The sequence below is a fragment of the Sciurus vulgaris genome (assembly GCF_902686455.1).
Source record: "Sciurus vulgaris genome assembly, chromosome: 10".
Lineage (NCBI taxonomy): Eukaryota > Metazoa > Chordata > Mammalia > Rodentia > Sciuridae > Sciurus > Sciurus vulgaris.
Genome location: NC_136470.1, coordinates 114,084,623 through 114,112,511, shown reverse-complemented (window position 1 = coordinate 114,112,511; position 27,889 = coordinate 114,084,623). Strand labels below are relative to the sequence as shown.

Sequence of the window (27,889 nt, the reverse complement as noted above, 5' to 3'; positions counted from 1 at the left end):
TTAGAACAGGGTGGGGACTTTCCTCTCTTGCCCCAGAATAAGCCCCTTCTGTGTATTTGGAGCATGTTTGCTATGTGCTTGGCATGATCTTGGCATCTGTGGGTCAGGCTTGACTTTATTTTATTTTTTAATTTTTAGTTGTAGATGGATACAATACCTTTATTTAATTAATATTTATAAGTAGTGCTGAGGATTGAACCCTCACATATGCTAGGCAAGTGCTCTACCACTGAGTTACAATCCCAGCCCTTGGCTTTGTTTTGAAGTAGCCCAGATGCTGCTGGGTATGTAGTTCCCACTCCTACTCTTAATGATATAGAAATGTGTACATGCATCCTCACCCCATTCAGACTTGTACTAAACACTTGCTCCAAGGAACTGAGCATGACTGCTGTTATGAAGAGCTATGCTGTGTTCTTCTTGGCAGGTGTCATCAGGGTGATCAAGAAGCCCCTTTTCAAGCCAGGTGTAGTGGTACATACCTATGACCCAAAGACTCACTAGTCTGAGGCAAGAGGATAGCAAGTTTAAGGCAAGACCCTGTCTCAAAAAAAAAAAAAAAAAAAGACTGGGAATCTGGGAATGTAGCACCCTGGATTCTTTCCAATCCCCAGTACTACAAAAAAAAAAAAAAAGAAAAAACACCTGAAGCCCCTGTCAACCTAGGATGGCAGAGGCTTGCTCTGGGTTCTGGGCTCAGCCATCATGGTAGGGCAGTGAGCAGAGGTTGTCAGCTCTAGTGACTTGCCCAAATGAAATCTAGCCTCAAGGCAGAGGTCATGAGGCTCCCCCCTAACCCCCCAGGTGCCACAGAGGTCTGGACACTAGGCTGTGTATTCCTTCTATGGCCACCAGGGGGCAAGAGCTCCCTGCTGGGAACTTAGACCTTCAGACCACTTTGCTTCTGCTTCTTTAGTGCTGGGCTAGGCTGATTCACCAAGAAGAGCGGTCTGATATTTGTTTTTTTGTAGCCAACTTGCAGGTAAAAGTCAAGGCAGGACCCTCTGGTGATATGGAGCCAGATAAAAGGAAGAGGACTGATTTTGAATTTGAAGATCAAACAAATAGGAGCTTTTACTCTTAGGCTGAAAAAATGAAAGTATAGATTAAAAAAATAAAGTAACTTGTCTATTTCTAGATCTTATAAATGGATAAAATAGGAAAGATCTTTTTATATGCCGATCCATTTTGCAGCAATGAATAAAAAGGCTGAAATGTTCTGCAGATAGTGAAGTCAGTAGTCCATTATCGGGGAGGGTTACATATTCTTGAGGGTCCTACGGACATGGGTCAAGAGATAGAGATGGTGACATCCTCTATCCACAAGGTGTGGTTTGGTGAGTTCTCTCTTCCAGAACAGGAAATTGAACATTAAGCACTGATGTTGCACTGGGGAACATAGTATCTCTCTTCCTAAGTAACTCTTCCCCTACCATGAGCCCCTGACCTGCATGTACACAAGGAAATGTCTTGTTTTTAAAAGTACTTATTTTGATAATCAGGGGAAAATGCATGACAGTTAGAAATCATGAATAAAGCAAAGTGGCAGCATGGATTTATACACAATGACACAATGAGGGGAGAAGTACAGAAAAATGGTATTAAAAAAATAGCTGGGCATGATGGTACGCATCTGTAATCCCAGCAACTTGGGAGGCTGAGGCAGGAGGATTCTAAGTTTGAGGCCAGCCTCTGCAACTTAGTGAGACCCTAAGCAACTTAGTGAGACCCTGTCTCAAAATAAAAAAGAAAAAGGGCTGGGAATGTATGTTAGAGGTAAAGTGACCTTAGGCTCAATCCTTAGAACCAAAATAAATAAATAAACAAAGAAACAAATAAATATTCCTGCTTGGCTCAATAGTGCACATGTGATCTCAGCTACTTGGGAGGCTAAGGCAGGAGGATCACAAGTTCAAGACCACTCTAGGCAACATAGTGAGACCTTTGTCTCAGAAAAAAAAATTCTTAATCATCAGGAGTGCATAGGCTTAACCTTATAGGAGCAGAGTTAGCTAAACACTGAAAATTATCCCCAGGAAAAGAAGTGAAACCTTGAAAAGTGAAGGAATCATAGAACTGTCCCCTCTCCTATCTTGGATAGTGTGAGTTTCTGCCTTCCGGCAGCTAGGGTAGGCTGCTGGGATGACTCTGTTTTTTCTCCTGAAGGCAGTGTGCCCTGGCAGCCCTCTGTGATGTCCGGAGGTTCCTCAGTGAGGAGGGGGGACATGTGGCGGTGAGTGTAACACCCTGGTGACAGCTGGGAGTGAGACATGGGAACCCATACACGTGTATATACTCCTTTTCACATCAGGCATCTAGAAGGGGAAATGGGGTGCATGTGTCCTGGATGCCCCTGAGTGACAGCTTGGGGAGGAAGTTTGGGGTGGCTATGAAGGATGAAGCCAGAGGCTGCACATGGGCCAGGAGTTTCCCTCAAGACTGTGACTGCATTTAACCCAGCAGGACTTCCCTTGGAAAGTCAAGGCTATCATCACATCTAAGTCTTTGAAACATGTTATTTGTCCAGATATGGGAAATCTTACTTAGCATTTACTACCTGTTCCAGGAACCAATTGAGTCCCAAGAAGGAAATTCTACCTATGTCATGGCCCCTGCAGTTGGATGGAAGGGTGGGACAAGGCTGAGCTGGGGTGTCAGCAGGGAAAGGTCCTAGTTCAGCCCTTTACTTTCAAACATGGGAGCTATACTTTCCTTTCTGCTTTCTACTTGGAGTTGCTCCTCCTGGAACTCTTTGTCCTCTGACTGCACAATGGATAAAGTTGCCCTGGCACAGCTGTTACCCTGGGAGTTCTTTTCTCCCCTCTCCTGGGTTGAATGCCCTGCTCTTAGATCTCATGTCTTCCTCACCTTACTGACTTGCTTTGTTGAAGCATATCTTCCATGAATTTCCTAAGAAAGGTACTCGAGGAGCTGGGTGTGGTGGAGCACGCCTATAATTCCAGCTCCTTGGGAGGACAAGGTAGGAGGATCGAGAGTTCAAAGCCAGCCTGAGCAACTTAGTGAGGCCCTAAGTAACTCAGTAAGATCCTGTCTCTAAAAAAAAAAAAGGGCTGGGAATCTGGCTCAGAATTTTCACAACTTTGCCTTCTGGCTTTTAGAGAGACCACACAGAAGTCTGATGTTGTTGATTTCTTGATCTTTGTATAAATTTCATCTGTTGGAGGGATCTGGGGGTTTCCCATGGTCCTTTCTCTTGGGAGAACTTTATGGTCTTCAAGGCAAAGGATCTTGTGATGGATCTTCTGTCCTCTACCCTTTTGGCTCTTCGGGGGCCCTTACCATTGGGAAACTCTTGTTTTTCCTATCAGGGAAATTGTCATGCATTATTTTTTTTGATAAACCACCTCTGCTACTTTCTGGCAACTCATTTCTCAATTCTTCCATTTTCTGAGATGCTTTTTCTAGAATTCCTGGTGGCTATATGCTAGGCTTGATCCCTAATTTTGTTTCCCTACCTCATTTTCTCTTTTTTATTTTGAGGCAGACTTCCTCAATATTTTATATGTGATTGAATATTTTAAAATTTTCAGTGATGGTCTGGGAATGTAGCTCAGTGTTAGAGAACTGACCTAGCATATGCATGGCTCCAGATTCAGTTCCCAGCACTACCAAAAAAAAAAAATCAGTGATTACACATTCCTTTTTCTCTGAGTAGTCCAGTTTTTAGAACTTTGTTCTTGTTTCATGATTACTGTATACTTTTGTATCTCTCTATGGGTGTAAGGTTTCTTTCTTTTTGTTTGTTAGTTTTATTTGATTTAGTCTGTTTTTCTTTCCTTCTTTTTTCATTACTGGCTATTGAACCAAGGGGCATTGAACCACTGAGCTACATCCTCAGTCCTTTAAAATTTTTCTCGAGACTGGGTCTCACTAAATTGCTGAGATTAGCCTCAAACTTTCCATCTTCTTGCCCCAGCTGCCCAAAATGGTGGGATTACAGGCATGTACTTGGCTAGTCTTTGATTTTCTTTTCTTTTCTTTATTAGAGTTGTGTGTTATATGTAGTAGTTGAGTTCATCCTGACAAACTCATACATGCATGGAAATCTATTTCAGTTCATGATTCTCCTCCTTTTCCCCTCCCATTTTCCCTCCCTTCTCCCATTCTCCTTCCTTTACTCTGCTAGACTTCCTTATTATAATAAATTAATTTATATTTGATTGGTTCTTTATGTTATTCTATCCTTCCTTCCCTCTTGCCTTTATTTTACTTTAGCTTCTGCATATGAGAGAAAACATTTGATCTTTGAGTTTCTGAGTTTGACTAATTTCACTTATGATAGTCTCCATTTTCATTCATTTACTGGCAATTGCTATTATTCCATTCTATTTTATGACTGAGTAGAACTCCATTACTCCATTGCATATATATATATATATGCATATATATATATGCATATATATATGTATATATATATATATATACCACAATTTCTTAATCCATTCATATATTAACAAACATCTTTGTTGATTCTATAATGTAGCTATTGTGAATTATATTACTATAAACATTGATATTTTATATTGATTTTAGATCTTTGGGGGAAATACCAAGGAGTGAGCTATGGTAGTTCCATCCCTAGCTTTTTTTTGTTTTGTTTTATTTTTGGTACTAGGGTTTTAACTCAGGGATACTTGACCACAGAGCCAGTCTTATTTTTTGTATTTTATTTGGAGACAGGGTCTCACTGAGTTGCTTAGTGTCTTGCTTTTGCTGAGGCTGGCTTTGAACTTGTGATCATCCTGTTTTAGCCTCCCAAGCTGCTGGGATCCACAGGCGTGTGTGCCACTACGTGTGGCCCATCCATAGTTTTTTTTTTTTTTTTTTTTTTTTTTATGTTCTTTTGCAATCCATTTATTATAAAACACGACTGGTTGTTTGGAATTTGGAAAGAAACAAGTAATATCTTAATTTTAGAGTCATTTTGACAAATTTCAACTTCATAGGCCTAAAGTTTTCTTTTTGGATGCTGGAAATTGAATCCAGGGCCTCAAAGGCCTTATTTTCTCAAACCCAGTGTTTTCTTGAATTCCTCAATTTTCAGGTACTCAGTGAACTATGTAGCTAGAATTTGCATTCCTAGATAATTCTAAGAGATGATTTTCAAAGTCTTAGTACACTTTTTAAAATTTAAGTGACTATTCTTACTTCTGATTAAAGGATCCCAAAGTAAGTATTAGGTCAACAGTTAAAGTTGGATGCTGCTCCTCTTCTCTCCCAAAGAAGTTATTTGGGATCATGAATTCTGCAAAACAAAGCGTTCATTTATCAATACAGTAACAAAGGTTAAAGCAGGTCTATCTCAAACACAGGGGACTAACTTCAATCCAGATGGAGTTATCTAAACTACTTTGTTTCCTGCATGGTTTGTCTCCTCAGTCACTGTCCACAAGACTCTGAGAAGTTGTAGGAATGTGCAGGCGCAGACACAAAGCCCAGCTTCATCTCCAAAGTTGTGGAAAGGGGCAAGAGCCCTATGCTCCCCTATGCCACCCGGACAGCCATCCATAGTTTTTTGAAGAACCTTCATACTGCTTTCCAGAGTCATTTCCACCAGCAATGTACATGTGTACCTTTTTCCTCACAACCTCACCAGCATTTATTGTTGTTCATATTCTTGATAATAGTCATTCTGACTGGAATGAGATGAAATCGTAGTGTAATTTGATTGTTTTTCTTGTTAGAAGTTTTGCTGGAATGTCCACTGGGCCATGGTGGGATGCCCCTTTTGAAAAATGATGGTGCAAAAGCTGCTTGAATGTTTTAGTGGTTGCACTGTACCCAGGGGTGCTTGGATAGGCTCAGGCACTTCATAAGGAGTCCAGTGGGTCACTGCCTGACTGGATAGGGCAGGGAGCAGGCCTGGGGCTCCATCTACTCTTTGTTGGACCTCCTGTTGGTCTTCCCATTTCTTTTCTACCCTTGTCCCTTCTGTCCCAGAAGTTCATGCACCATTCCAGGGCAAGTGGGTGTTTTCTCTGGCTTATGTTTGTTTTTTATGCATTTCTCTGAGTCATTTACCAAGTGTCTAGATCCTATCCTCTTGCTGTCTTTACCCTATTGGAATCTCAGAATGTAGTGGAAAGAAACATAGATTCAGTTCACTTATGTTTATGTATTCATCTGTTTTTCATTACTGTAACTAAATATGTGAGACAGATTAATTTTACTTTATAAAGAGGTTTACTTAACTCACTGTTTAAAGGCTGAAAGTTTAACATCAGACGAATCATTGGTTTAATCTCTGGAAGGGTCTAATAGCATCATGGTGGGAGCCTGTGTGGTGGAAGAGATCATATTGGGATACAGGAAGCCAGAGAACTGGGTGGGCCAGACTTGCTGTTTTTCTAACAACCCTCTCTGGAGAACTTTCATAACATGAACCTTGGATGAGAACCATATTCAAACCACAGTACCACGTTTAACTAGTTTTACTGGAATTCCTGGTGGTCACATATGAACTGAGTGCCTGCTTTATGCAGAGCATTGCTGAATCATTTCTTTGTGCAAGTCTGCAGGTGACTGACCTGACCAGTCATCTACGCAGCAACTGGTCCTGGTAAGAAATCCAGTTCTCAGAGATGCCCTCACTGCAGCCCTCTGGTGGCCTCCTACTTTCCTCAGGGTCAGAGGCTGAGGTAACTCGTTTGATCCTAGGTTTTTGATGCAACCAATACCACCCGAGAACGGAGAGCAACCATATTTAATTTTGGAGAACAGAATGGCTACAAGGTGAGACCTCTTCACCTCTGCTCCTTGGTTGGGTCCTCTGGGGTGCCTTTCAGAGTCTCCTGATGCACATAGAGCTTTGGGATGAGAGATGCTATTTTTTTTCTGTCTTCATGGGGTTTTCTTTCTAGGGGGAGAGGAGGTTGTAATGGGAGAGTCTAGGATAGGGTGGTACCTCCTTTAGATCTGTGATCCCTGAACCTGATTCCACTCCCTTGGAAGATGGGCTTCAGGCCTCACTGCTAGTTCGCAGCGAAGGTCGGGTGGAGAGCTCCATGGAGCAAGGCCCAGAGCCTTAAACATGTTTTGGTTCCTTCCCTCCTTAACCACCCTGTGCTTCTTGGTTTTACTACAGACATTTTTTGTTGAATCCATCTGTGTGGATCCTGAGGTCATAGCTGCCAACATTGTGGTGAGTGGTGCGTTGGGGGCAATAATGAAATAGAAGGTGGCATGTGATAGTGAGGTCCCATTTCAGGTTTGGGTTGGTTCCTGGGCTGACCTTCATTTGATCTTCTTGAACCTTTTGGGGGTGGAGAAGCAGTGTAGACTTCAGTGCTGGGTCAGGTGAGTCTGGACCCCTGAGGATCACTCACATGGAAAGCTGTGTGACTCATGGGCATTTATTCTTGCTACTTCCTCCTACCTTCCTTCTCTCTCCACTCCTTCCTCCATAATCCCCTAGACAGTGGGAGAGGAGCTCTGGTTAGGAGTGGGGATGGGGAGTTTGTTTAAGAAAGAACCTCCTTCCACTCACCCCTCACCCCTCCATCACCCCTGTTTTTCTAAGGAATGACCATGTGGGCTTGGGGAGATAGGACAGGTTGGGAAAGGCTTATAGGCCTTCCTGGACCACAAAGGTAAGGGACTTCAATCTCAGGGCACTTATGTATAAACTCAGACCAGGGAGCTGCTTGTCTCTTCCTTACGGGAAAATTTCCTTAGCTTCCAGCCTCAGGCCCCAGCACTGGCCTGGCCTCTGGCCCAAACTTCCCCATTCCCCTGCCCAGCAATCTCCTTGAATCTCCCTGAATGACCTTCAGTCCTGATGTGCCCTTGCTCTGTGCCTGGCTCCTGCAGCAAGTTAAACTGGGCAGTCCTGATTATGTCAACCGTGACAGTGATGAGGCCACGGAGGATTTCATGAGACGCATTGAGTGCTATGAGAACTCCTATGAGTCACTGGATGAGGACCTGGACAGGTGAGCGAGGAGAGCACTGTGTCCTCTAGTTATGGTGGGTGAGTGGTGGGGAGTCCCACTTGGCAGCCTCCTTGTGGCTCCCCATGGTGGTAGCTGAAGACCACACCAAAAGGCAGAGATGGTCTGACCTCTTTTGGTTTTTCCCTTGGGGCAGAAATTATTGGCCAGAGGTGACTTGCAGAATACCTGTTAACTCATCTGGATCTCTGTAAGTCAGGATTTCCTACTATTCTTCCATAAAATCTAATTTCTGTGCAGAGGGTCTTCTCACAAGGCATTTGTAAGCATTACAAATCTTCTTTCAATGTGCAGTCTATTTTGGGGAGAGGAGGGAGACCCAGACCCTGCCTATGAACAATGGACAATGATTAGTGCTTGTTAGCTCCATTTGCCTTCCTCTGGAATGGAAGAGCAAGCAGGAATATTGAGTAGCAAGGGGTCTTTAGGTCTATAAGAGGTATATAACTGAGGATCTTACAGCTGGCATCAGCAAGCTTTTTTCTGTAAATGTCAGATAAGGAATTTTTTTAAACTTTGGAGGGTTTCTAGTCTTTATTCCAGTTACTCAGCTCTGCCATTGTAGTGTAAAAGAAGCAGTATGCAAATAAGCAGGTGTGGGCATGTTCCAGTAAAAGTTTATAAAAACGGCCTATGGGCTGCATTTGACTTGCTAACTATAGTTTGCCAACTCCAGTCTCTTCACATAAATGGGCAGTGGTTAAATAAATAACAGTGTAGCCCTTGGTAAAATATTACCAAGGTCACCATCAATCATACTTATGGAGAGGTATGGCAGAATGTATGTTGTACAGTATTAAGTGAAAGGCTGGAATATAGATGTGTGCCTAGGTCCTTTATAATTATGTAAGAATATATAGTGCATATGAACCAAGAAACACAAGCAACTCTTAGAAGGAGGATTTCTGGAGGTGTTTACAGAACAGTCAGTTCTGGATTGGCCCTGAGTTGAGACATCTCTTTTTTGTCTGCTGTGCTCCAGAGCCAGCCTAGATCAGGATAGAGCTGAACAGCACTTGGGCCTCTCCGTGGCTTTCATGTTTCCTCTGGTTTCCCCAGCACACATTTCTCCTTATTGTCCTGTGATGCGGCTGCACTAGAGGGGCTATTCTAGAGTAGCTTCTATTAGATTTGTCAGAAAGCATTGCTCCTGATTTTATTAGTGAAGTTAGGGTAATAACCCTAAACTGAGGCCCCATAGACTAAACAGAATTCAAATGTGAATATCCAGAAGGCTCTTAGGTGGATCAAAGCCCATCTCTACCCCTACCAGCATAAGTATGTTCCCCAAGCTTTAGGGTCACATCAGTCCAAAGCAGAGAAAGTAACTGAGCTGGGTTTATCAGCTGCTACTACCAAGACCATTCTTCTATGTTTATTGTCATGTCCACCAACTGTCTGATGTTGAGTGTGGCAGCTACTTGGCATACATGGATGACCTGGGTTCTTGTGGGAGGGGGTTTCTGGAAGAAGCAAAGCTGACCAGGAAGCATGGGGGAGTGGAGCATTTGCCAGCTACTCCCAGGTCAACCCTGGGGAAAATTGTCTCTTGTTTCAACTTACAGATGGTGTATTGAAAGCTCAGAGGTAGGCAAGAAGGGACCTGGGGGACACATGACCAGCAGTAAAAGTTATAATGTGGTATGACTGGCCACTGCTTTGAATGTCACCTTTGTAAGCATGATAAGTGTTGAGCACCTCTCACTGGACTTGTCTGTATGTCACATGTGGTGTGTTGCTCTTGCCTCACCCCCATCACTAGCACACCAACTAATGGTCCTGAGTGTTGTGATCTGATCTTGTTGGTTGAAGATATAAGGCCTTACAACTGGGTCCTGTGGCTGGCCGATGTGCCCTCCAAGGTCCCTGGCCACACTCACAGGCCTTTCTCTGAGGAATTTTTTTTTTTTTTTTTTTTTTTTTTTTTTTTTTCAGTACTGGGGATCGAACCCAGGGCCTTGTGCTTGCAAGGCAAACACTCTACCAACTGAGCTATCTCCCCAGCCCTCACAGGCCTTTCTCTACCTTCTTTCTGGAAAGGGATCTGTCCTATATCAAGATCATGGACGTGGGGCAGAGCTACGTGGTGAACCGTGTAGCTGACCACATCCAGAGCCGAATCGTATATTACCTCATGAACATCCATGTGACTCCCCGCTCCATCTACCTCTGCCGGCATGGGGAGAGTGAGCTCAACCTCAAGGGCCGGATCGGTGGGGACCCAGGACTATCCCCCCGGGGCAGGGAGGTCAGTGTGTGTGTACCTGCTCACTGGTACCTCTGGGTGGCTGGATATCTATATATGCGTGTGTACTGTGATTGGGCTTCTGTGCAATTGAGGTACATGACCTTCATTCAGTCACGAATGTTTCTACCTGTAGGGAAGGTCATAAAGCACCTAGTAAATGCTTGGAACTCTGGTGTCCATGTGAGCTGTCATTAGCTGAGCCTTTTTCTGGCAGAGTCCTGCACCCCCTTGGAGTGACCTGAGCCCCAGCAGTGCTGATGGGTTGAGGCTGATAACTCTGCCACAGTTCAGGGGGATATTGAGGCCTCAGCAAGGAGGTCATGTGGCCTAGGGCATATGGACTGGGGTGGGAGGACCCAATAAATCATGACTGAAACTGCTTTCAGGGCTTGGGGAGAGTGCCCTAGAATATTGCTTGTGGGTCTGTGTCATTGGGAGTTAGTTCAGGGTTTTTACTAAACCTGTGTTCTCTGAGACTGAGCATGATCCCATGGACTCTATGGCTATAGGATCCTTTTAGGGCAATCCAGGACCTTTAGGTCTGAATTTGCCTGTGATGTGTTTCAGTTTGCCAAGAGTCTGGCCCAATTCATCAGTGACCAGAACATCAAGGATCTGAAGGTCTGGACGAGCCAGATGAAGAGGACGATCCAGACAGCTGAGGCTCTGGGTGTGCCCTATGAACAGTGGAAGGTTCTCAATGAGATTGATGCGGTAATTACCATCCCTTCCTTGCTCTGCCTGTGTCCTGAGCATGGTGCTAAGTGTCAGGGAAAACTTTCTCTTTAACTCACTTCATTGTTTTTTTGATTCCTCCTTCTCTTTTACATTTAAACTAACTAGACCAACCAAAATTTATTTTGATGTTCTGACAAAAACCTTAAATCTGTTGTTTTCCCAGTTGATTCATTTGCCTATAGCCATTTAGTTATACTTTTCCTGTCAATTTATTTTACTTAATTTTATATTAAGTTCTTACATATATGTATCTGTTCACCAACCGGTATCACATTGTTTTAATTATGGTAGTTTCTACTGTATTTATTGGCTTTTTGGATATCTTATGTGAGATCTTTTGTTCTTTTTTTTTTTTTTCCCTATTGTATCATCTGCCTTTTCCTTTTTCTTTTCTTCTTTCTTCGTGTTCTAGGAATTGAACCTAGGTCCTTGCACATGCTAGGCAAGTGCTCTACTGCTGAGCTACATCCCTAGCCATTTTTAAAATTTTATTTTGAGACAGGGTCTCACTAAGTTGCCTAGGCAGGCCTCAAACTTTCAATCTTTCTGTTTTAGCCTCCTGAGTAGCTGGGATTATAGTTATGTACTGCCTTGTCCAACTCTTTTTCTTACTTATTTTTAGGAGTAATATATATATTTTGGATTTGGTGCATACCTAACAGGTATTTTTGATTGAGTGCTGGACATTTTGAAGAAGGGTTATAGAAATAATTTGAGATTCTGGTTAATGTTATTTTGCTCCAGAAGATTTATTTTTACTTCTGGAAGGCAGTTAGTGGATCACCTTAGTCTAGTTAGGAATAGAGTTGTTTCAAAGTAGTGCTTTGATCTCTGTGGAGGCTACTCGGTTTTCAAATTACTCCTATTCTTTAAGGTTCTCACTGAAAACCCTGGGGGCCCCAAGCCTTTTTTTTTGTCTCTTTGGCCCAATACTGCTGAAAGCTCTGCTAAGCTTTTGTCCACTCAGTTCTTATTTTCTGCTTGGCTTCTTATTCTTCAGTTGCCACTTTTGGATTGGCAAAATCTAAAGGAAAAAGTGATACATTTCACATATTAAGTTCACCTCTTTAGACCTCCCTTTGCTCTGATATCCTGGCCTGTCAAGTCATCTCTGTCTTGGTAACTCTATGATGATATCAAACAGATTAAAATTTTTTTCTCTCTGGTTTTTCTAGTTGTTCTGACTGAGTTGTTGATTGAAACATGCTAGTGTTCCACTGCCTAAAACAGAAGTCTCTAACAGGATCAGATTTGAATCTTAAAAAGATCACCCAACTCATGTTGAGAATGGTTTTGTTGGAGTAAGGTGGGAGATGAGCTGGGGAAGGAGATTTAGTTGGAGTGCTTGCAGTGGATTGGTAAGGTTTTGACATCTGGAACTTGGGTGATGATAGTGGTAGAGGGAGGAGTGGATGGATTTAACAGATGTTTATTCATCCTTCAAACTTATGTGAACCCACCCTGTACCAGGAACTACAGGCAGGTTCTGAGGACCCTTCCTGACAGGAAAGTGGTAGAACTTATGGGGATAAAAGGGAGAAAAGCATCCAGGATGACTTTAGGTCACTGGATGAGTTCTGGAGCAAGGAAGATGATGAACTCACACAAGGGCAGGCTGTCTTCCTCATTCACCACTGGTAGATGCTCAGTAAATATGCACTGAATGAGGGAAAAGAATTCCTGGGAAAATATTAAAAAGCAGATACCTGGAGACAGTTTGATCTCTGAGGAGAGGGTTGAGATTGAGACTGTGGAATGGATAAGGTGGCAGAAGGAGGAGAAGCAGGGCCCAGGACAAAGTCCTGGGAAACCCTAGCATTTAAGGGGTTATGGAGGAGGCTGTAGATGGCCATCTAATGAGGTGGAAGGGAAACCAGGCTGATGGGGATCTCTTGGAAATCAGGTAGAAAGAAGAACACAGTATTAGGGAGGGCTGATACTTCAGAATGAGGTAATGAGATCAGGCTCCAAATTAACCACTGGGATGTCATAACAGGGTCACTGGGCTTCTTGATATGAACCTAGTAAAGCTGGAACCCAGTAGAAGTAGGTGGGAAGTGAGTGGGAGGCATGGAGGATCAGAGGTGAACACTTGGCCAGGTATAAGCTGATAAGGCATGACTGGTAGAAAGGGAGAGAGTGGGGATTCAAGGGGCCCTGAGAGGTTCCAGAGGCCCAGATTCCTGAGTATCAGGAGGGAGGAAGGGAGCGCGGGCACAGGGAATTTCATCTGGTGTCTTTTTCCTTAGAACCTCACCTCGTTATTCCCAGTCCACTCAAAACCTGCAGCCAGATTTTTTTATTCTACTAATTTTTTGGTTGATTTTTGTGAATTTTCTTGAGGAGCTCTCATCTGAAATAAGGATAATCCAGATTTTTCCTTCCTAATTTATGTACCTTGTGTTTCTGTTTCATATTATTACAGTGGCAAGAATATGTGATGAGCAATGTTGATGTTCTTGTTTGGTGTTTAATTAATTTTTCTAAATTATTTAAAAAATATTTTTAGTTATAAATGGACATAATACCTTTATTTAATTAATTAATTAATTTATTTTATATGGTGCTGAGGATTGTACCACATGCCTCACACATGCGAGGCAAGCGCTCTGCCACTGAGCTACAGCCCCAGACCCTTGGTGTTTAATTTAATGGACCTGTCCCTCCGGCTTCTATCCTCTGGAATGGTGATAGAGGACTGAGCTGATTCTGTCCTGATTTGTTTTAAAATTTTATTGTAGGGAATTTTGCTTATATATAAAAGTAAAGAGGATATTATGATGAATTACTGTACTGAATATCAAGTTCAACATGTTCAACATATGGTCAATCTTGTTTTAATTATTCGTTTCTATCCCCCAAAATTCAGACAGAATGTTTCAATTCAGTGTATATCTCCAAAAATAAGTTAAGGACTCTTTTTCTCATTACCATAACTGCATTGTCATTATAAACGTCAAAAAAATAGTCATTAAATATCTAGTTTGTTCAAATTCTTCTGATTGTCTTGTAAATTTTCTTTATAGTTGTTTTGTTTATATTAGAACTTAAACCAGAAATCTTGTCATTTGTGGCAATATGAATGAACCTGGAGGACATTCTGTAAAATGAAATAGGCCAGTCACAGAAAGACAAAAGTCACATAATCTCTTCACATGAGGAATCTTAAAAAAGTGATAGAATGAGAACAGAGGGCACAGGCTGGAAAGGGGGTTAGAAAGAAAGAGAGTGAATGATGGGTACTGAAACACATTAGGTAGGAATAAGTTCTGTTCCACAGCACAATAGGGTGACGGTAGTTAACAGCTGTATATTTCAAAATAGCTAGAGAGGATTTTGAATGTTCCTAACACAAAGGAATGATAAATGTTAGAGGTGATGGATATGCTAATTACTCTAATTTGATCATTATATGTTGTATATATGTATTGAAATATCACACTATTCTCCATAAATAAGTACATTGATTACGTGTCAATTAAATTTTTTTTAATGTACAAGGCCCTGGGCTCAATCCCCAGCACCACATGAAAAAAAAAATTTTTTTTTTAAGAACCTAAACCAGGTCAACACATTGCATTTACCTCATGTCCTTGTTTGTTTGTATGTATGTTTGTTTGTTTGTTTGTTTGTTTATTTATTTATACTGGGGATTGAACCCAGGGGTGCTTTACCACTGATTCATATCCCTAGACTTTTTTGTATTTTATTTAGAGACATGGTCTCACTGAGTTGCTTAGAGCCTCACTAAGTTGCTGAGACTGGCCTTGAACTCATGATCCTCCTGCCTCAGCCTCTTGAGTCACTGGGTTTATAGGAATACACCACCATGCCCTGCATTTTTTCAAAGAGTTTTAAAAATCATTTATTGAGGTAATATTTTTTCTCATTGGACCTATTGATAATGAAGCATTATTTTCTAATATCAAATCATTGTATTCTTAGAATAAACAAACCTTAATTAGTTGTGATAAGTTTTTCTTGGACTTGATTTTATATGTGTGTGTGTGTGTTTCTTGGGATCAAATCCAGGACTTCACACATGCTAGGCAAGCACTCTTCCACTAAACTACCTCTCCATCCCTTTTTTCGAATTGTAATTTGAGACAGGGTCTCAGTAAGTTGCTCAGGCTATCCTAGAACTTGTGATCCTCCTGCCTCAGCCTGGGATTATAGGCATGTGCCATTACACCTGGCTTAGGCTAGAGCTTTGTATTTGAGATAATTGTTTGATGATAATTAAAATTTACTCCTTAGTCCATTTTTTAAAAACATATTCTTGAGTCATCTTACTCCCGGAACTGTTTGAAACATATGACAGAGTTGAAAGACTTATATGGGTATACCTGTAACTCACTGTATTGGTTTTCTATTTCTACATAACAAATACTAAAAACAGTATTTTCAAACAATACACATCTATTATTTCACAGTTGTTATACCTGACAAGATGTAGCTGAGTTCTCTGCTCAGGGTTTTACCTGGCTACAGTCAAGGCGTTGGCTAGGGTGTCCATCTCATTTAAAACTCAGGATTTCATCCAGGCTCGCGGGACTGTCAGAATTTGTCTCCTCATTGCTGAAGGAGTAAGGTCCTATTTTTTCCTAGCTCTCAGTCAGGGGCGTTCTAAGCTCCTAGAGATCATCTACAGTTCTTGCCTTGTGGACCTCTCACAACTTGGCAGCTTATTTCTTCAAAGTCAGTAAGAAAGAATCAATCTCCCCTGCCCCCCTTTCTCTGTCTCAATGAAATGCTAAATCTGCTAAAATGAAATCTTATAACATGACCATGGAATTGACTGCCTATCACCTTTGCAATAGTCTCTTGGTTAGATTCAATTCACATATTCTGCCAGTACTAAGGGGAAGAGATTATATAAGAGCTTGATTTATGGAAGTCAAGCACCCCAGTCCTGCCAGATTCTACTGTCAACTTTTATTGTGACTCCTTTGTCACTTTCTATTCATCGCTCCCTCTAAGTCATGTCACCATTTTCTCCAAATTAATCCCATTGGTTAGTAATGGGGAAGCAAGTGTAGGTTTAGTTGAAGTAAGATTAACTGTGTATTTTTTTTTTTAATTAAAATATTTTTTATTTTTACTGGCACATTTTGATTCATTATACACAAATGGGGTACAACTGTTCATTTCTGTGGTCATATACAATGTATATTCACGCCATTCATGTAATCTTACATATGTATAGGATAATACTATCTGTTTCATTCTACTGTTTTTCCAGCCTCACCCCTTCCCACCCCTTTTTCCTCTACACCATCCAAAGTTCCTTCATTCTTCTCCCCCCCCCCCCCATTGTTATATATTGTCATGCACTTATCAGAGAAAACATTCGGCCTTTGGTTTTTTGGGCTTGGCCTATTTCAATTAGCTGATATTTTCCAACTTCATCCATTTACCAGCAAATGACGATTGGGAGGTGAACCTCGGGGGTGGGTGATGGGTAGGTGAAAGGACAGGCAAGTGGCAGGCAAATGGAGGATGATAGGTGCCTGACAGTGAGTAATCTGCATTCAAAAAGGTGTTGCCTTGCTGTCAGGCTGCAGGTGATTGCAGTAGACAAATGGGGTAAACAGCAGGTGTCCATAAGCAATAAAAACTGCCTCACCAAGAAACAGATATCCTCTGCTTGAAACCTGAGTTATGGAGCCACAAGGAACGCAGCCTCCCTCTAGTCCGCCATCTTGGATCTCCTGTGTATTGTTAATATTTGTGACTAAGAGGTGAATTATGGGTTCATTATAATAACTATTATCTCTACTTTTATGTGTGGCTGAAAATTTCTATTAAAAATTTCATATGTACAACTCATTAATTTCAGATTCTTTAATTATAGCATTCAAATTTTCTGTCTTTAGTTTTTGTTTTTTTGGATTTTTTTGGTTGTGCTGGGGATTGAACCCGGGGCCTTGTGCCTGTTAGGCAAGCACTCTACTAACTGAAATATATCCTCAGCCGCTGTCTTTAGATTTTTATTATTATTATTATTTTTTAATTTAAGACCTTTATTAACAGGTGCTTGCAGTTCGTTGACTTTTTTGAAAACATCAAGTTGTAAACTTTTATTACAAATTAAAAATGAAGTTCTTAAAAATCTCAACTTGACCAGATATGAAACAATTTAAAAACCTTTAAAGGTGTATTGAGAAAAACCAGGCTTTTTAAAAAAAGTTTGTCATTACCAAAAAGAGACATCTTCAGGTAAAAATAATAAAAGCCCCATGCAGCGTAGATAATGCAGATAGTTCTAGTTATCTGGTCAACGGGCAAAAGCAAGCACTTAAGGTCTTCAGCTTCAATCTTTTGTTCATTTCTTATTGCTGGAATTTCATATTAATTTCTTCTTGTTGAATGTCTAAGCAGGATGATGGTAAGAGATGGTAAGCCGGCATTTACTCAGCCTCGCCTTGCTCAGCCTGGGGAATGGATGAATTCTCAGCTGGTGGATGGCTGCTTTTGTCTCTTTGCCATCTTGTGGTTTAGGGTTTCCTGGGCGTCTGTGTTGGTAACTGAAGTTGCAGTGGTACCCACGTTGAGGTGGCTGCTGACCTTGGGTCTCATCTCCTTGAATTTCCTTATCCTCTTCACTGCCATCCTCTCTAGGCTGTCTTTGGCGAGGAGGGGCCCTGCGGAATCGTGGTCTGTAGCCCAGATACATATTCTGTCTCAGGTCTACCTTGTTTTCCTCAACCCTGGTTGTCAGCACCCTCCATCACGTCTCTCTGCACAGGAGGGTTGGAATACTGTGGTCATTGCCCATAGGGTCTCTGCATGTAGTACAGTGGGAACCTTTGCCTGCGTTGGGGCCGGCGTTGTTGGGCCTGGCCTTCGGGAGCACTTTCCGATCCCTCATTCTTTTCCCCACTCTCACTGTTCTGATAAATCTGCTGGTAATTGCGTGGAGGACCCACGTGGGTAGCGTGGATAATGGTTAGGGTCTGCCGCTATTTACTGCCTTGAACCGGAACTCCCCCAGGGCCTGTACCATTTGCTGCCTCCACACCCTTTTCTCCTTCAACAACATCAAACTCCACAGTCTCTCCATCTCCTGCACTGCGAAGGTACTTCCTGGGGTTATTCTTCTTTATGGCAGTCTGGTGTACAACTACATCTTCCTTGGTGTTATTCCTAATGAAACTTCATCCGTTATTTTTTACATTGAACCATTTTACTGTCCCCAAAACCTTCGTTGCAATGACCTTTTGTCCCTGCAGGCAGGTGCTGCCTATGTAAGGTCGCCTGGGCCTTCGCTCTCTGGTGCCCGGCTTGGTGTGGGCAGCGCTGGGGTGGGGGGGCTATGGGTGTGGGGGTTGGCGGGTGGCTGCTCATGGTTGCAGTGATGGTGACCGGCCCGCTGTGGCAGCTGTGGATCCTCCCCAGGTGTGATGGTAATTAGGCTGGCAGTGGTGGTGAGGCTGCTCAGGGCTCTCTGGGGTCCACTCTCAGTTTGTGCTACCGGTCGGACTCTTATCTTTATTTTTTGTCTACTTGCTCATCATAAAGTAATAGTTGAAAAAAAAAATAAAGTAATAGTTGAATATTAGATAATGTATAATTATGCTGGGTGCAGTGGCACATGCCTATAATCCCAGTGGCTTGGGAGGCTGAGGCAGGGGAATTGTAAGTTTAAGGCCTTCTTCAGGTTAGACAGAGGGGAGTGAAGGGAGGGGAGGGGGTTTGGAGGTAGGAAAGGTAGTAGAATGAATTGGACATTATTACCCTATGGGCATATATGATTACATGACTGGTGTGATTCTACATCGTATACAACCAGAAGAGTGAGAAGTTGTACTCCATTTATGTATGATGTGTCAAAATGCATTCTGTCATGTATAACTGATTAGAATAACAACAACAACAACAACAAAAAAGCCAGCCTCAACAACTTAGCAAGGCCCTAAGCAACTTAGGGAGACCCTGTCTCTAAGTAAAATATTAAAAAGGGCTGGGGGTGTGGCTCAGTGGTTGTGCCCTAGTACCAAACCAAACCAAACCAAAAAATGCTGTAATTATAACTTTGTTTTTCTCACTTTTTTTTTTTTTTTTGTCTGAGCTCTGGGCTCTGGGCTCTGTGTTCTCTGCTCTTTTCTGTGTGCACTGGCTCTGTGCTCTGTGCTTTGTGTTCTCTGCTATGGCTCTGTGTTCTGAGCTTTGTGCTCTGAGCTCTGGATTTGGTCTATGATCTGTTGTCTAGGCTCTGTGCTCTGTGCTCTGTGCTCTGGCTCTTTCTCTCTCTATCTCTGGGTCTGGAATCTGTGCTCTATCTCTGTACTCAGGGTCTTGGCTCGGTGCTCTATGTTCTATGCTCTGGTCTTTGTACTCTGTGCTTTGTGTTCTGAGCTCTGCCCTCTGTGATCTGGGCTCTTGCTCTGAGCTCCGGGTTCTGGGCTTTTTGCTTTCTCACTCTATGTGCCTCTGTTCTCTGTTCTCTGTGCTCTGTGTATTCTGCTCTATTCTTCTCGCTCTGGTCTCTCTTCTCTGTGCTGTGCACTCTGGGATCTAGGCTCTGGCTTTGTGCTCTAGCTCTGTGCTCTGGCTCTGTGTTCTGTACTCTCTGATCTGGTTTCTGTTTTCTGTGCTCTGTGCTTTGTGCTCTCGACTCTGGCTCTGTGCTCCTGCTCTGTGCTGTGTGCTGTGTGCTCTCTGCTGTGTGCTCTGTGCTCTGGGCTCTGTGCTCTGTACACTGGCTATGTGATCTAGCTCTGTTCTCTCCACGTGTGCTCTGGTCTCTGTATCAGTGTCTGGCTCTCTGCTCTGCACTCTGTCTCTGTTTTTCTCACATTTTTATTTTGCTTTATATAGTTTTTAAACCTATTTTGATATTTTTATGACATAATTTAAATCTCTGACCTATGAATTTGTGGGATATAAAAGAAAACAGATGGCCGCTCCAATTAGGCTAATTTGATGAGAGTTTATAAAGGGACTGTTTACAAAGATATAGGCAGGGGATGTGAAAACCATGGGCCTGTTGCATTGTGTTGAACTCCTAATTACAGGGACCATTGCTCCCCTTGGGCAAAGGAGAGAGGAGAGAGAAAGATGATACTGGACCTGGGCCAGTGATCATGGAGGGAAGGTAGCCTAATGGGATGGTTCTTGGTGAGGACCTGAATTGCTAAAAGCAACCCCTGTAGGAGTGAGCCTGGGAATGAACATCTGAACTTCATTCACTTCTTTCCCTGTAACCTCCTTTCAGGGTTCCTCATGGCCTTATAGATGCAGTTAATAATGTTTAGCCTCCTGGGCTGAAAGCAGTGGAAAAAGGGAAAGGGATCTGGAGGCACAAATGAGACGAAACGGCACAGTATCTCTTTAAAGATGTTGTTCCATTGTCTTCTGGGTTGCATTGGTTTGAAAAGAGGTCTGTTGTCATTCTCCTCTGTTCTGTGCCTAATGTAACTTCTTTTTCTTTGACTGCTTTTTTTTTTAATTTTAATTTTTTATTTTGGGACAGGTTCTCACTAAGTTGCTGAAGATGGCCTCAAACTTGCAATCCTCCTATATCAGCCTCCCTAGTTGCTGGGATTATAGGTGTGCTCCACTGCACCTAGCTTGAGTGCTTTTTAATATTCTCTCTTTATCACTGATTTTCAGTATTTGATTATAATGTGCCTTGTTATGGGATTCTTCATGTTTATCCTGTTTGTGCTTCATTGAGATTTGTTATTCATGGGTTTCTAAATAGAAAATTTGAAAAATTCCAGCTGTGATTTCTTCAAATATGTTTTCTGCCACCCCTTTTCCTACCCCAGATTCCAATCATATTTACTCCAGACTGCTTGGCATTTGCAGGCCACCAATCCTTGGGACTTGTGCTTGTGAGGCAGGCATTCTACCAACTGAGCTATATCCCCAGCCCACTTATTATTTTTTGATAGTAGCCATCCTAATAGATCTGAGGTTATTATGTACCATTTCTTCTTTTTGTTCATATTGTTTTGTTATATTTCCTCCTTTTATTTTTAATCTTTTAGTGTTATTTTCTTTGGATGAAAGGAATATAGACAGTGTTGGGGAATCAAACCCAGGGTCTCACATGTGCTATTCAAGTGCTGTACTACTGAACTGTATGCCCAAATCTTATTATTATTAGTTGTAATAGTACTGGTATGTTTGAGCTTGTTTTCAATACTTGGCAATTTTCTCTCTTTCCAGTTTTTCTTTGAATACAATTTTTCTTTTCTGTTTTTTAGAAGATAGGCAGTGTTCTTATTTCAGTAGTACCTTAAAGCTTTCAGAGACATTCCTAAGTAGGATGCACATAAATAGAGGAAAAAGCTGGGCATAATGGCACGCACTTATAATTCCAACTTCTTGGGAGACTAAGTCTGGAAGATCACAAGTTTGAGGTCACCCAGGGCAACTTAGCAAGACCCTGTCTCAAAATAAAAAAATAAAAATAAAAAAAGGTAGGGGATGTAACTCAGCAATAGGGCACTTGCCTAGAATGTGAGGCCCTGGATTTGATCTCCAGCACTGAAAAGATAGATAGATAGATTGAATTAAGTAAAATGCACTTACTTTCCTGTTAGTAACAGGAAAATAATTATTGATTTATTGTTAGGAAAGATGAGCATTTGTTATTTCTGTTTCCTTTCATTAACATAATTGGGCAGAATATAGCACCATGGTTTTATTTTTTATTTTTTCTGTTTTTTCTCTTCTTCAGAATTGGTTGTCTGTTTTAAAAGGTAAGCAATTTTTATGACCTGTTTCATAGCTCTTTTAAGTCATCTTGTGGTTGGTAAGAGTAGAGGAGGCCTGTGACCACTGTTTTTTTTCTCATACAATAGCAGCTCTCTGAGGTGGGTTACAGGCTATTCTTGCCTCCAAGTACACAGAAATGGCTCTAGCATTTGGTTTTGTCTAAAAAACTGAAGCTTCCAGAGTTTTTCCTTTAAAGTTAATTTGATTGTTTTCCTAGATACTATAGATTTTCTTTTCTTTCAAGTTTTGAAACTGTTATAGTTGCTATGATCTATGAATCATTTTCCCATGTTTATCTTTGTTCTTTTCCTCTGTTCTGATAAACATTCTTTTTTTTAACTTTTATTTTATTTATTTATTTATTTAGTTTTAGATGGACACTATACCTTTATTTTATTTTATTTATTTTTTATGTGATGCTGAGGATCGAGAACCCAGGGCCTCATGCGTGCTAGGTGAGTGCTCTACCACTCAGCCACAATCCCAGCCCCCTGATAAACATTCTTGAGCTGGTCTTTTATTTCAACATTGTAATATTTTTCTTAGTCATTCCACAATTATAGTCTTATATTCTTTTTTTTTTGTGATGTTGAGACTCCAACCCAGGGTTTTATGCATGCTATGCAAATGCTGTGCCATTGAGCTATATCCTCAGCCCTATATTCCTTGTGGGGGGATGGGAGGAGAGAAAAACAGCTTTATAGAGATATAATTCACATACCATAAAGTTTACCTATTCATCATGAACAGTTTAGTAATTGTATGTTCACCAATTGCATAACCATCACCTACAGTTTTAGAACATTTCATTACCTTGGAAAGAAATCATATATCCATCATCAACCACTTTCCATTTCTTCCCAATCCCTCCTTCAACCACAGTCTATGAGTAATCTTTTTTATGTGTCTATGGATTTGCCTATTCTGAATATTTCATATAAATAGAATCATACAATGTATTGTAAAGGTTAATTAGGGTCCAGCTATAAAGGTTAAGGGGGGAGTAGATAAAGAGGTAAGCACACAGGATGGCAAACAGCAAGAAGTGGCTCCCATGGGAAAGCCAGTTCAGTTTTATTGTCTATTCCAATATCAAGTTACATTAGGTTACATAGTGCAGTTAGCTTTGAACATGTGCAGATCATATAACTAGCTTGCCTCTCAGAGTCCATTAGAAGCAAACATTTTTATAATAAGATAACGTCTCCAGGCCTCAAAGTCAGAGTAGTTGCAGAGTGTTTCTAAGCCATTCAGTCAGAAGGCCTTATTGTCCTGAGGAGTGTGCCCAACTCAAAGGACTTATACTCCTCTGTACATTGACTGGCCTGAAACCTCTACAACTCCCCTTTTTTGTTTTGTATGGCCTTTGAATAGACATGATTCACGTTCTGCTTAAGGAAGATGGAGGAAGAAAGCAAGGCAGACATTGGCAAAAACAAGCACAGTATAATAAGGCAAGTGTCAATAAACATCCTCCAATAAAAAGCTGTTTGGTCCATGTAAAATTCGGTAGCCATGAGGTTAACCAATCTAATAAATCCCAACCTCCATCATCTTGTTGCATCATCTTTACAATGTCTTTAAGATGATTCAATTCCTTTCTAATGGGGCTACTGTTATCAGTTAAATTGAAGCAACACATATTATTAAATTCCTGGCATCCCTTATGATGTAACAACAGCAAATAATCAATAGCAGCTCTATTATCAAGAATAGTTTGATGGCTACAATGTTTCAGAAAAATTAACAGTTTCTGCTAAGCAGACCCAAATGTTGTAATGGGTGCGGGAAGTCAAAGGTGGAACAGTTTTATGTATGGGGCACGACCAACAGAGATATAACAACAGAGAAATGACATAATAATAGCTGGCAAAGTTGTGGAATTTGGGTAAGCTTTACAAACAGAGCTGTAACCAAATTTTCCACAGTACATTCTAAACCCATCTGGGCTAGCAGTTGTTGAGCAGATGTTGTTAAACTCTTTAGATCCCCCCACATCACTAGATGATTCGAAGACCAGGGGTCCCTTGGGCCTCTTGTTCTTGTCAGAGGTTCCTTCATTGAATTAGAGTCCTTTTCATCCAGAGTCAAATGGAATTTGGGAATTGGATTGTGAAGTCCTTGATGCCAATTCATGATGATTGACGGGTCTCACACACCTGGCAGGAACCCAGACAGGACCTGTAGGAGTAAGAATAGCAGCATATCCCTTCCCCCATGTAATCAAAGGTACAGGGGCCCACCATATTAGTTCTGGTGGAACTCAGTATTTTATGTAAATATTTGGTAGTGGTTCCTTAGGGGTGAAGTGTCTGTCCAAGGGGGAGGACCAGTGATGTGTATTATCTTCATATTGCACATCGAGAACATTTATTGTGAACAAGGCAATATTGAGAGCATTATTAACATGAGCAAGGCTAGGTACCCTTTTTATTTATTTAGTTTTATTATAATGTTTTTTATTTTTACAGACACATTTTGATTCATTGTACACAAATGGGGTACAACTTTTCATTTCTATGGTCGTACACAATGTATATTCATGCCATTCATGTAATCATACATATATATAGGGTAATACTATCTGTTTCATTCTACTGTTTTTCCATCCCCACCGCTTTCCACCCCTTCTCACCCCTTTTTCCTCTACACCATCCAAAGTTCCTTCATTCTTCTCTTCCCCCCACCACCCCACAGTCATGCACTTATCAGAGAAAACATTCGGCCTTTGGTTTTTTGGGCTTGGCCTGTTTCACTTAGCGTGATATTTTTCAGCTTCATCCATTTACCAGCAAATGCCATAATCTTATTCTTCTTTTGGCTGAGTAATATTCCATTGTGTGTATATATATATATATATGTATATATACCACAGTTTCTTTATCCATTCGTCAATTGAAGGGCATCTAGGTTCACAATCTAGCTATTGTGAATTGAGCTGCTATGAACATTGATGTAGTTGCATCACTGTAGTATGCTGGTTTTAAGTCCTTTAGGTATAAATCGAGGAGTGGGATAGCTGGGTCAAATGGTGGGTCCATTCCAAGCTTTCTGAGGAATCTCCATACTGCTTTCCAGAGTGGCTTTACCAATTTGCAACACCACCAGCAATGTATGAGTGTGCCTTTTTCCCCACATCCACGCCAACACTTGTTATTGCTTGTGTTCTTTGTAATAACCATTCTAATTGAAGTTAGATGAAATCTTAGGGTGGTTTTAATTTGTATTTCTCTAATTACTAGGGATGATGAGCACTTTTTCATATATTTGTTGATCACCTGTATATCTTCTTCTGTGAAGTGTCTGCCCATTTCTTTAGCCCATTTATTGACTGGGTTCTTTGTATTTGGGGTGTAAAGTTTTTTTAGTTCTTTATAAACTTTGGAGATGAGTGCTCTGTCTGAAGTGTGTGTGGAAAAGATTTTCTCCCACTATGTAGGCTCTCTTTTCAGATTATTGATTGTTTCCTGTGCTGAGAAAAAACTTTTTAGTTTGAATCTATCCCATTTATTGATTCCTGCTTTTATTTCTTGCGCTATGGGGGTCTTGTTAAGGAAGTCTGGTCCTAAGCCAACGTGATGAAGATTCGGACCTACTTTTTCTTGATCCTTTTTGAGTTGAGTTTTGTACAGGGTGAGAGATTCATTTTACTGCATATGGATTTCCAGTTTTCCCAGTACCATTTGTTGAAGAGGCTATCTTTTCTCCATTGTAAGTTTTTGGCACCTTTGTCTAGTATGAGGTTACTGTACTTATGTGGGTATGTCTCTGTGTCTTCTATCCTGTATCATTGATCTACCTGTCTATTATGGTGCAAATACCATGCTGTTTTTGTTATTATTGCCCTATAGTAGAGTTTAAGATCTGGTATAGTGATACCTCCTGTATCACTCTTCCTGCCCAGGATTGCTTTGGCTATTCTGGGTCTTTTGTTCTTCCAGATGGATTTCATGATTGCTTTTTTGGTTTCTATGAGAAATGTCATAGGGATTTTAATTAGAATTGCATTAAATCTGTATAGCACCTTTGGAAGTATGGCCATTTTGAGAATATTAATTCTGCCTATCCAAGAACATGGGAGATCTTTCCATCTTCTAAGGTCTTCCTCAATTTCTTTCTTCAAGGTTTTGTAGTTGTCATTGTAGAGATCTTTTACCTCTTTGGTTAGATTGATTCCCAAGTATTTTATTTTATTTTTTTGAGTCTATTGCGAATGGAGTTGTTTTCCTCATTTCCCTTTCAGATGTTTCATCGCTTATGTATAAATATGCTTTAGATTTATGTGTGTTGATTTTATAACTTGCTATTTTGCTGAATTCATTGATGAGGTCTCAAAGTTTTCTGGAGGAGTTTTTTGGATCCTCTAAATAGAGAATCGTCATCAGCAGATAGTGACAGCTTACGTTCCTCTTTTCCTATTTGTATCCCTTTAATTTCTTCAGTCTGTCTAATTGCTCTGGCTAGTACAACATCGAGGACGATGTTGAATAGAAGTGGTGAAAGAGGGCATCCCTGTCTTGTTCCCGTTTTTAGAGGGAATGCTTTCAGTTTATCTCCATTAAGAATGATGTTGGCCGTGGACTTAGCATAAATAGCCTTTGCAATGTTCAGGTATGTTCCTACTATCCCTATTTTTTCTAGTGTTTTGAGCATGAAGGGGTGTTGTATTTTGTCGAATGCTTTTTCTGCTTCAATTGAAATAACCATATGATTCTTATCCTTAAGTCTATTGATATGATGGATTACGTTTATTGATTTATGGATGTTAAACCATCCTTGTATTCCAGGGATGAACCCCACTTGATCATGGTGCACTATCTTCTTAATATGTTTTTGGATATGGTTTGCCAATATTTTGTTAAGGATCTTTGCATCTATATTCATCAAGGATACTGGTCTAAAATTTTCTTTCCTTGATCTGTCGTTGCCTGATTTGGGTATGAGGGTGATATTAGCTTCATAGAATGAGTTTGGTAGGGTTCTCTCCTTTTCTATTTCCTGGAACACTTTGAGAAATATTGGAATGAGTTCTTCTTTGAAGGTCTTGTAGAACTCTGCTGAGAATCCGTCTGGTCCTGGGCTTTTCTTGCATGGTAGGCATTTGATGTCTTCCTCTATTTCATTGCTTGATATTGATCTGTTTAAATTGTGTATGTCCTCCTGGTTCAGTTTGGGAGGAGCATGTGTCTCTAGAAATTTGTCAATGTCTTCAGTATTTTCTATTTTATTGGAATGTAGATTTTCAAAGTAGCTTCTCATTATGTTATGTATCTCAGTGTCGGTCGTGATATTTCCTTTTTCATCATGAATTTTAGTAATTTGAGTTTTCTCTCTCTTTGTTAGTGTGGCTAAGGGTTTGTCTATTTTGTTTACTTTTTCTAGGAACCAACTTTTTGTTCTGTCAATTTTTGAATTGTTTCTTTTTTTTCAATTTCATTGATTTGAGCTCTGATTTTAATTATTTCCTGTCTTCTACTACTTTTGGTGTTGTTCTGTTCTTCTTTTTCTAGGGCTTTGATCTGTAATGTTAGGCGATTTAGTTGTTGACCTTTTATTATTTTCTTGAATGCACTCCATGCAATGAATTTTCCTCTTAGTACTGCTTTCATAGTGTCCCAGAGATTTTGATATGTTGTATCATCATTCTCATTGACCTCTAAGAATTTTTTTTATCTCCTCCCTGATGTTTTCTGTTATCCATGCTTCATTCAATAGCATATTATTTAGTCTCCAGGTGTTGGAGTAATTTCTGTTTTTTATTTGGTCACTGATTTCTAATTTCATTACATTTTGATCTGATAGAACACAAGGCAGTATCTCTATTTTTTTGCATTTCCTAAGGGATGCTTTGTGGCATAACACATGGTCTATTTTCAAGAAGCGAATTGTTATGTCTTCCTGATTTATGGTTCCCTTAAGCAGTATGAAATGTCCTTCTTTATCCCTTCTGGCTAACTTTGACTTGAAGTCCACTTTTTCTGAAATAAGGATGGAAATCCCCGCTTTTTTACTGAGTCCATGTGCGTGGTAGGTTTTTTCTCATCCTTTCACTTTTAGTCTGTGGATATCTTTTTCTATGAGATGAACCTCTTGAAGGCAGCATATTGTTGGGTCTTTCTTTTTAATCCAGTCTATGTCTTTTGATTGATGAGTTTAGGCCATTAACGTTCAGGGTTATTATTGAGATATAATTTGTATTCTCAGT

General features: G+C 40.8%; 1 protein-coding gene and 1 pseudogene across 11 annotated transcripts in view; one reads left to right on the top strand and one right to left on the bottom strand.

The window, feature by feature from the left end:
• The window catches only part of PFKFB4 (6-phosphofructo-2-kinase/fructose-2,6-biphosphatase 4), a 56,043-nt gene that overhangs the window by 8,753 nt on the left and 19,401 nt on the right, over positions 1 to 27,889 (top strand). For 5 of the 10 annotated variants that reach the window (XR_013766473.1, XM_079155545.1, XM_079155544.1 and 2 more), the window contains exons 4-10: positions 2,167 to 2,233; positions 6,679 to 6,753; positions 7,106 to 7,162; positions 7,831 to 7,952; positions 8,107 to 8,160; positions 9,906 to 10,218; positions 10,786 to 10,932. Coding sequence is in view for 9 of the 10 variants with exons in the window: in XM_079155545.1 (XP_079011671.1) it covers positions 2,167 to 2,233; positions 6,679 to 6,753; positions 7,106 to 7,162; positions 7,831 to 7,952; positions 8,107 to 8,160; positions 9,906 to 10,218; positions 10,786 to 10,932 (835 nt within the window). In the remaining variant the exon portion in view is untranslated. The remainder of the gene's footprint in view (positions 1 to 2,166; positions 2,234 to 6,678; positions 6,754 to 7,105; positions 7,163 to 7,830; positions 7,953 to 8,106; positions 8,161 to 9,905; positions 10,219 to 10,785; positions 10,933 to 27,889) is intronic. The other 5 variants (XM_079155550.1, XM_079155549.1, XM_079155547.1 and 2 more) reach the window with 4 other exon arrangements.
• Positions 16,033 to 21,221, bottom strand: LOC306670424 (Y-box-binding protein 1-like; annotated as a pseudogene). The gene is made up of 2 exons: positions 21,202 to 21,221; positions 16,033 to 18,269 (listed from the first exon to the last, which is right to left on the bottom strand). The product of its transcript is annotated as a Y-box-binding protein 1-like (transcript).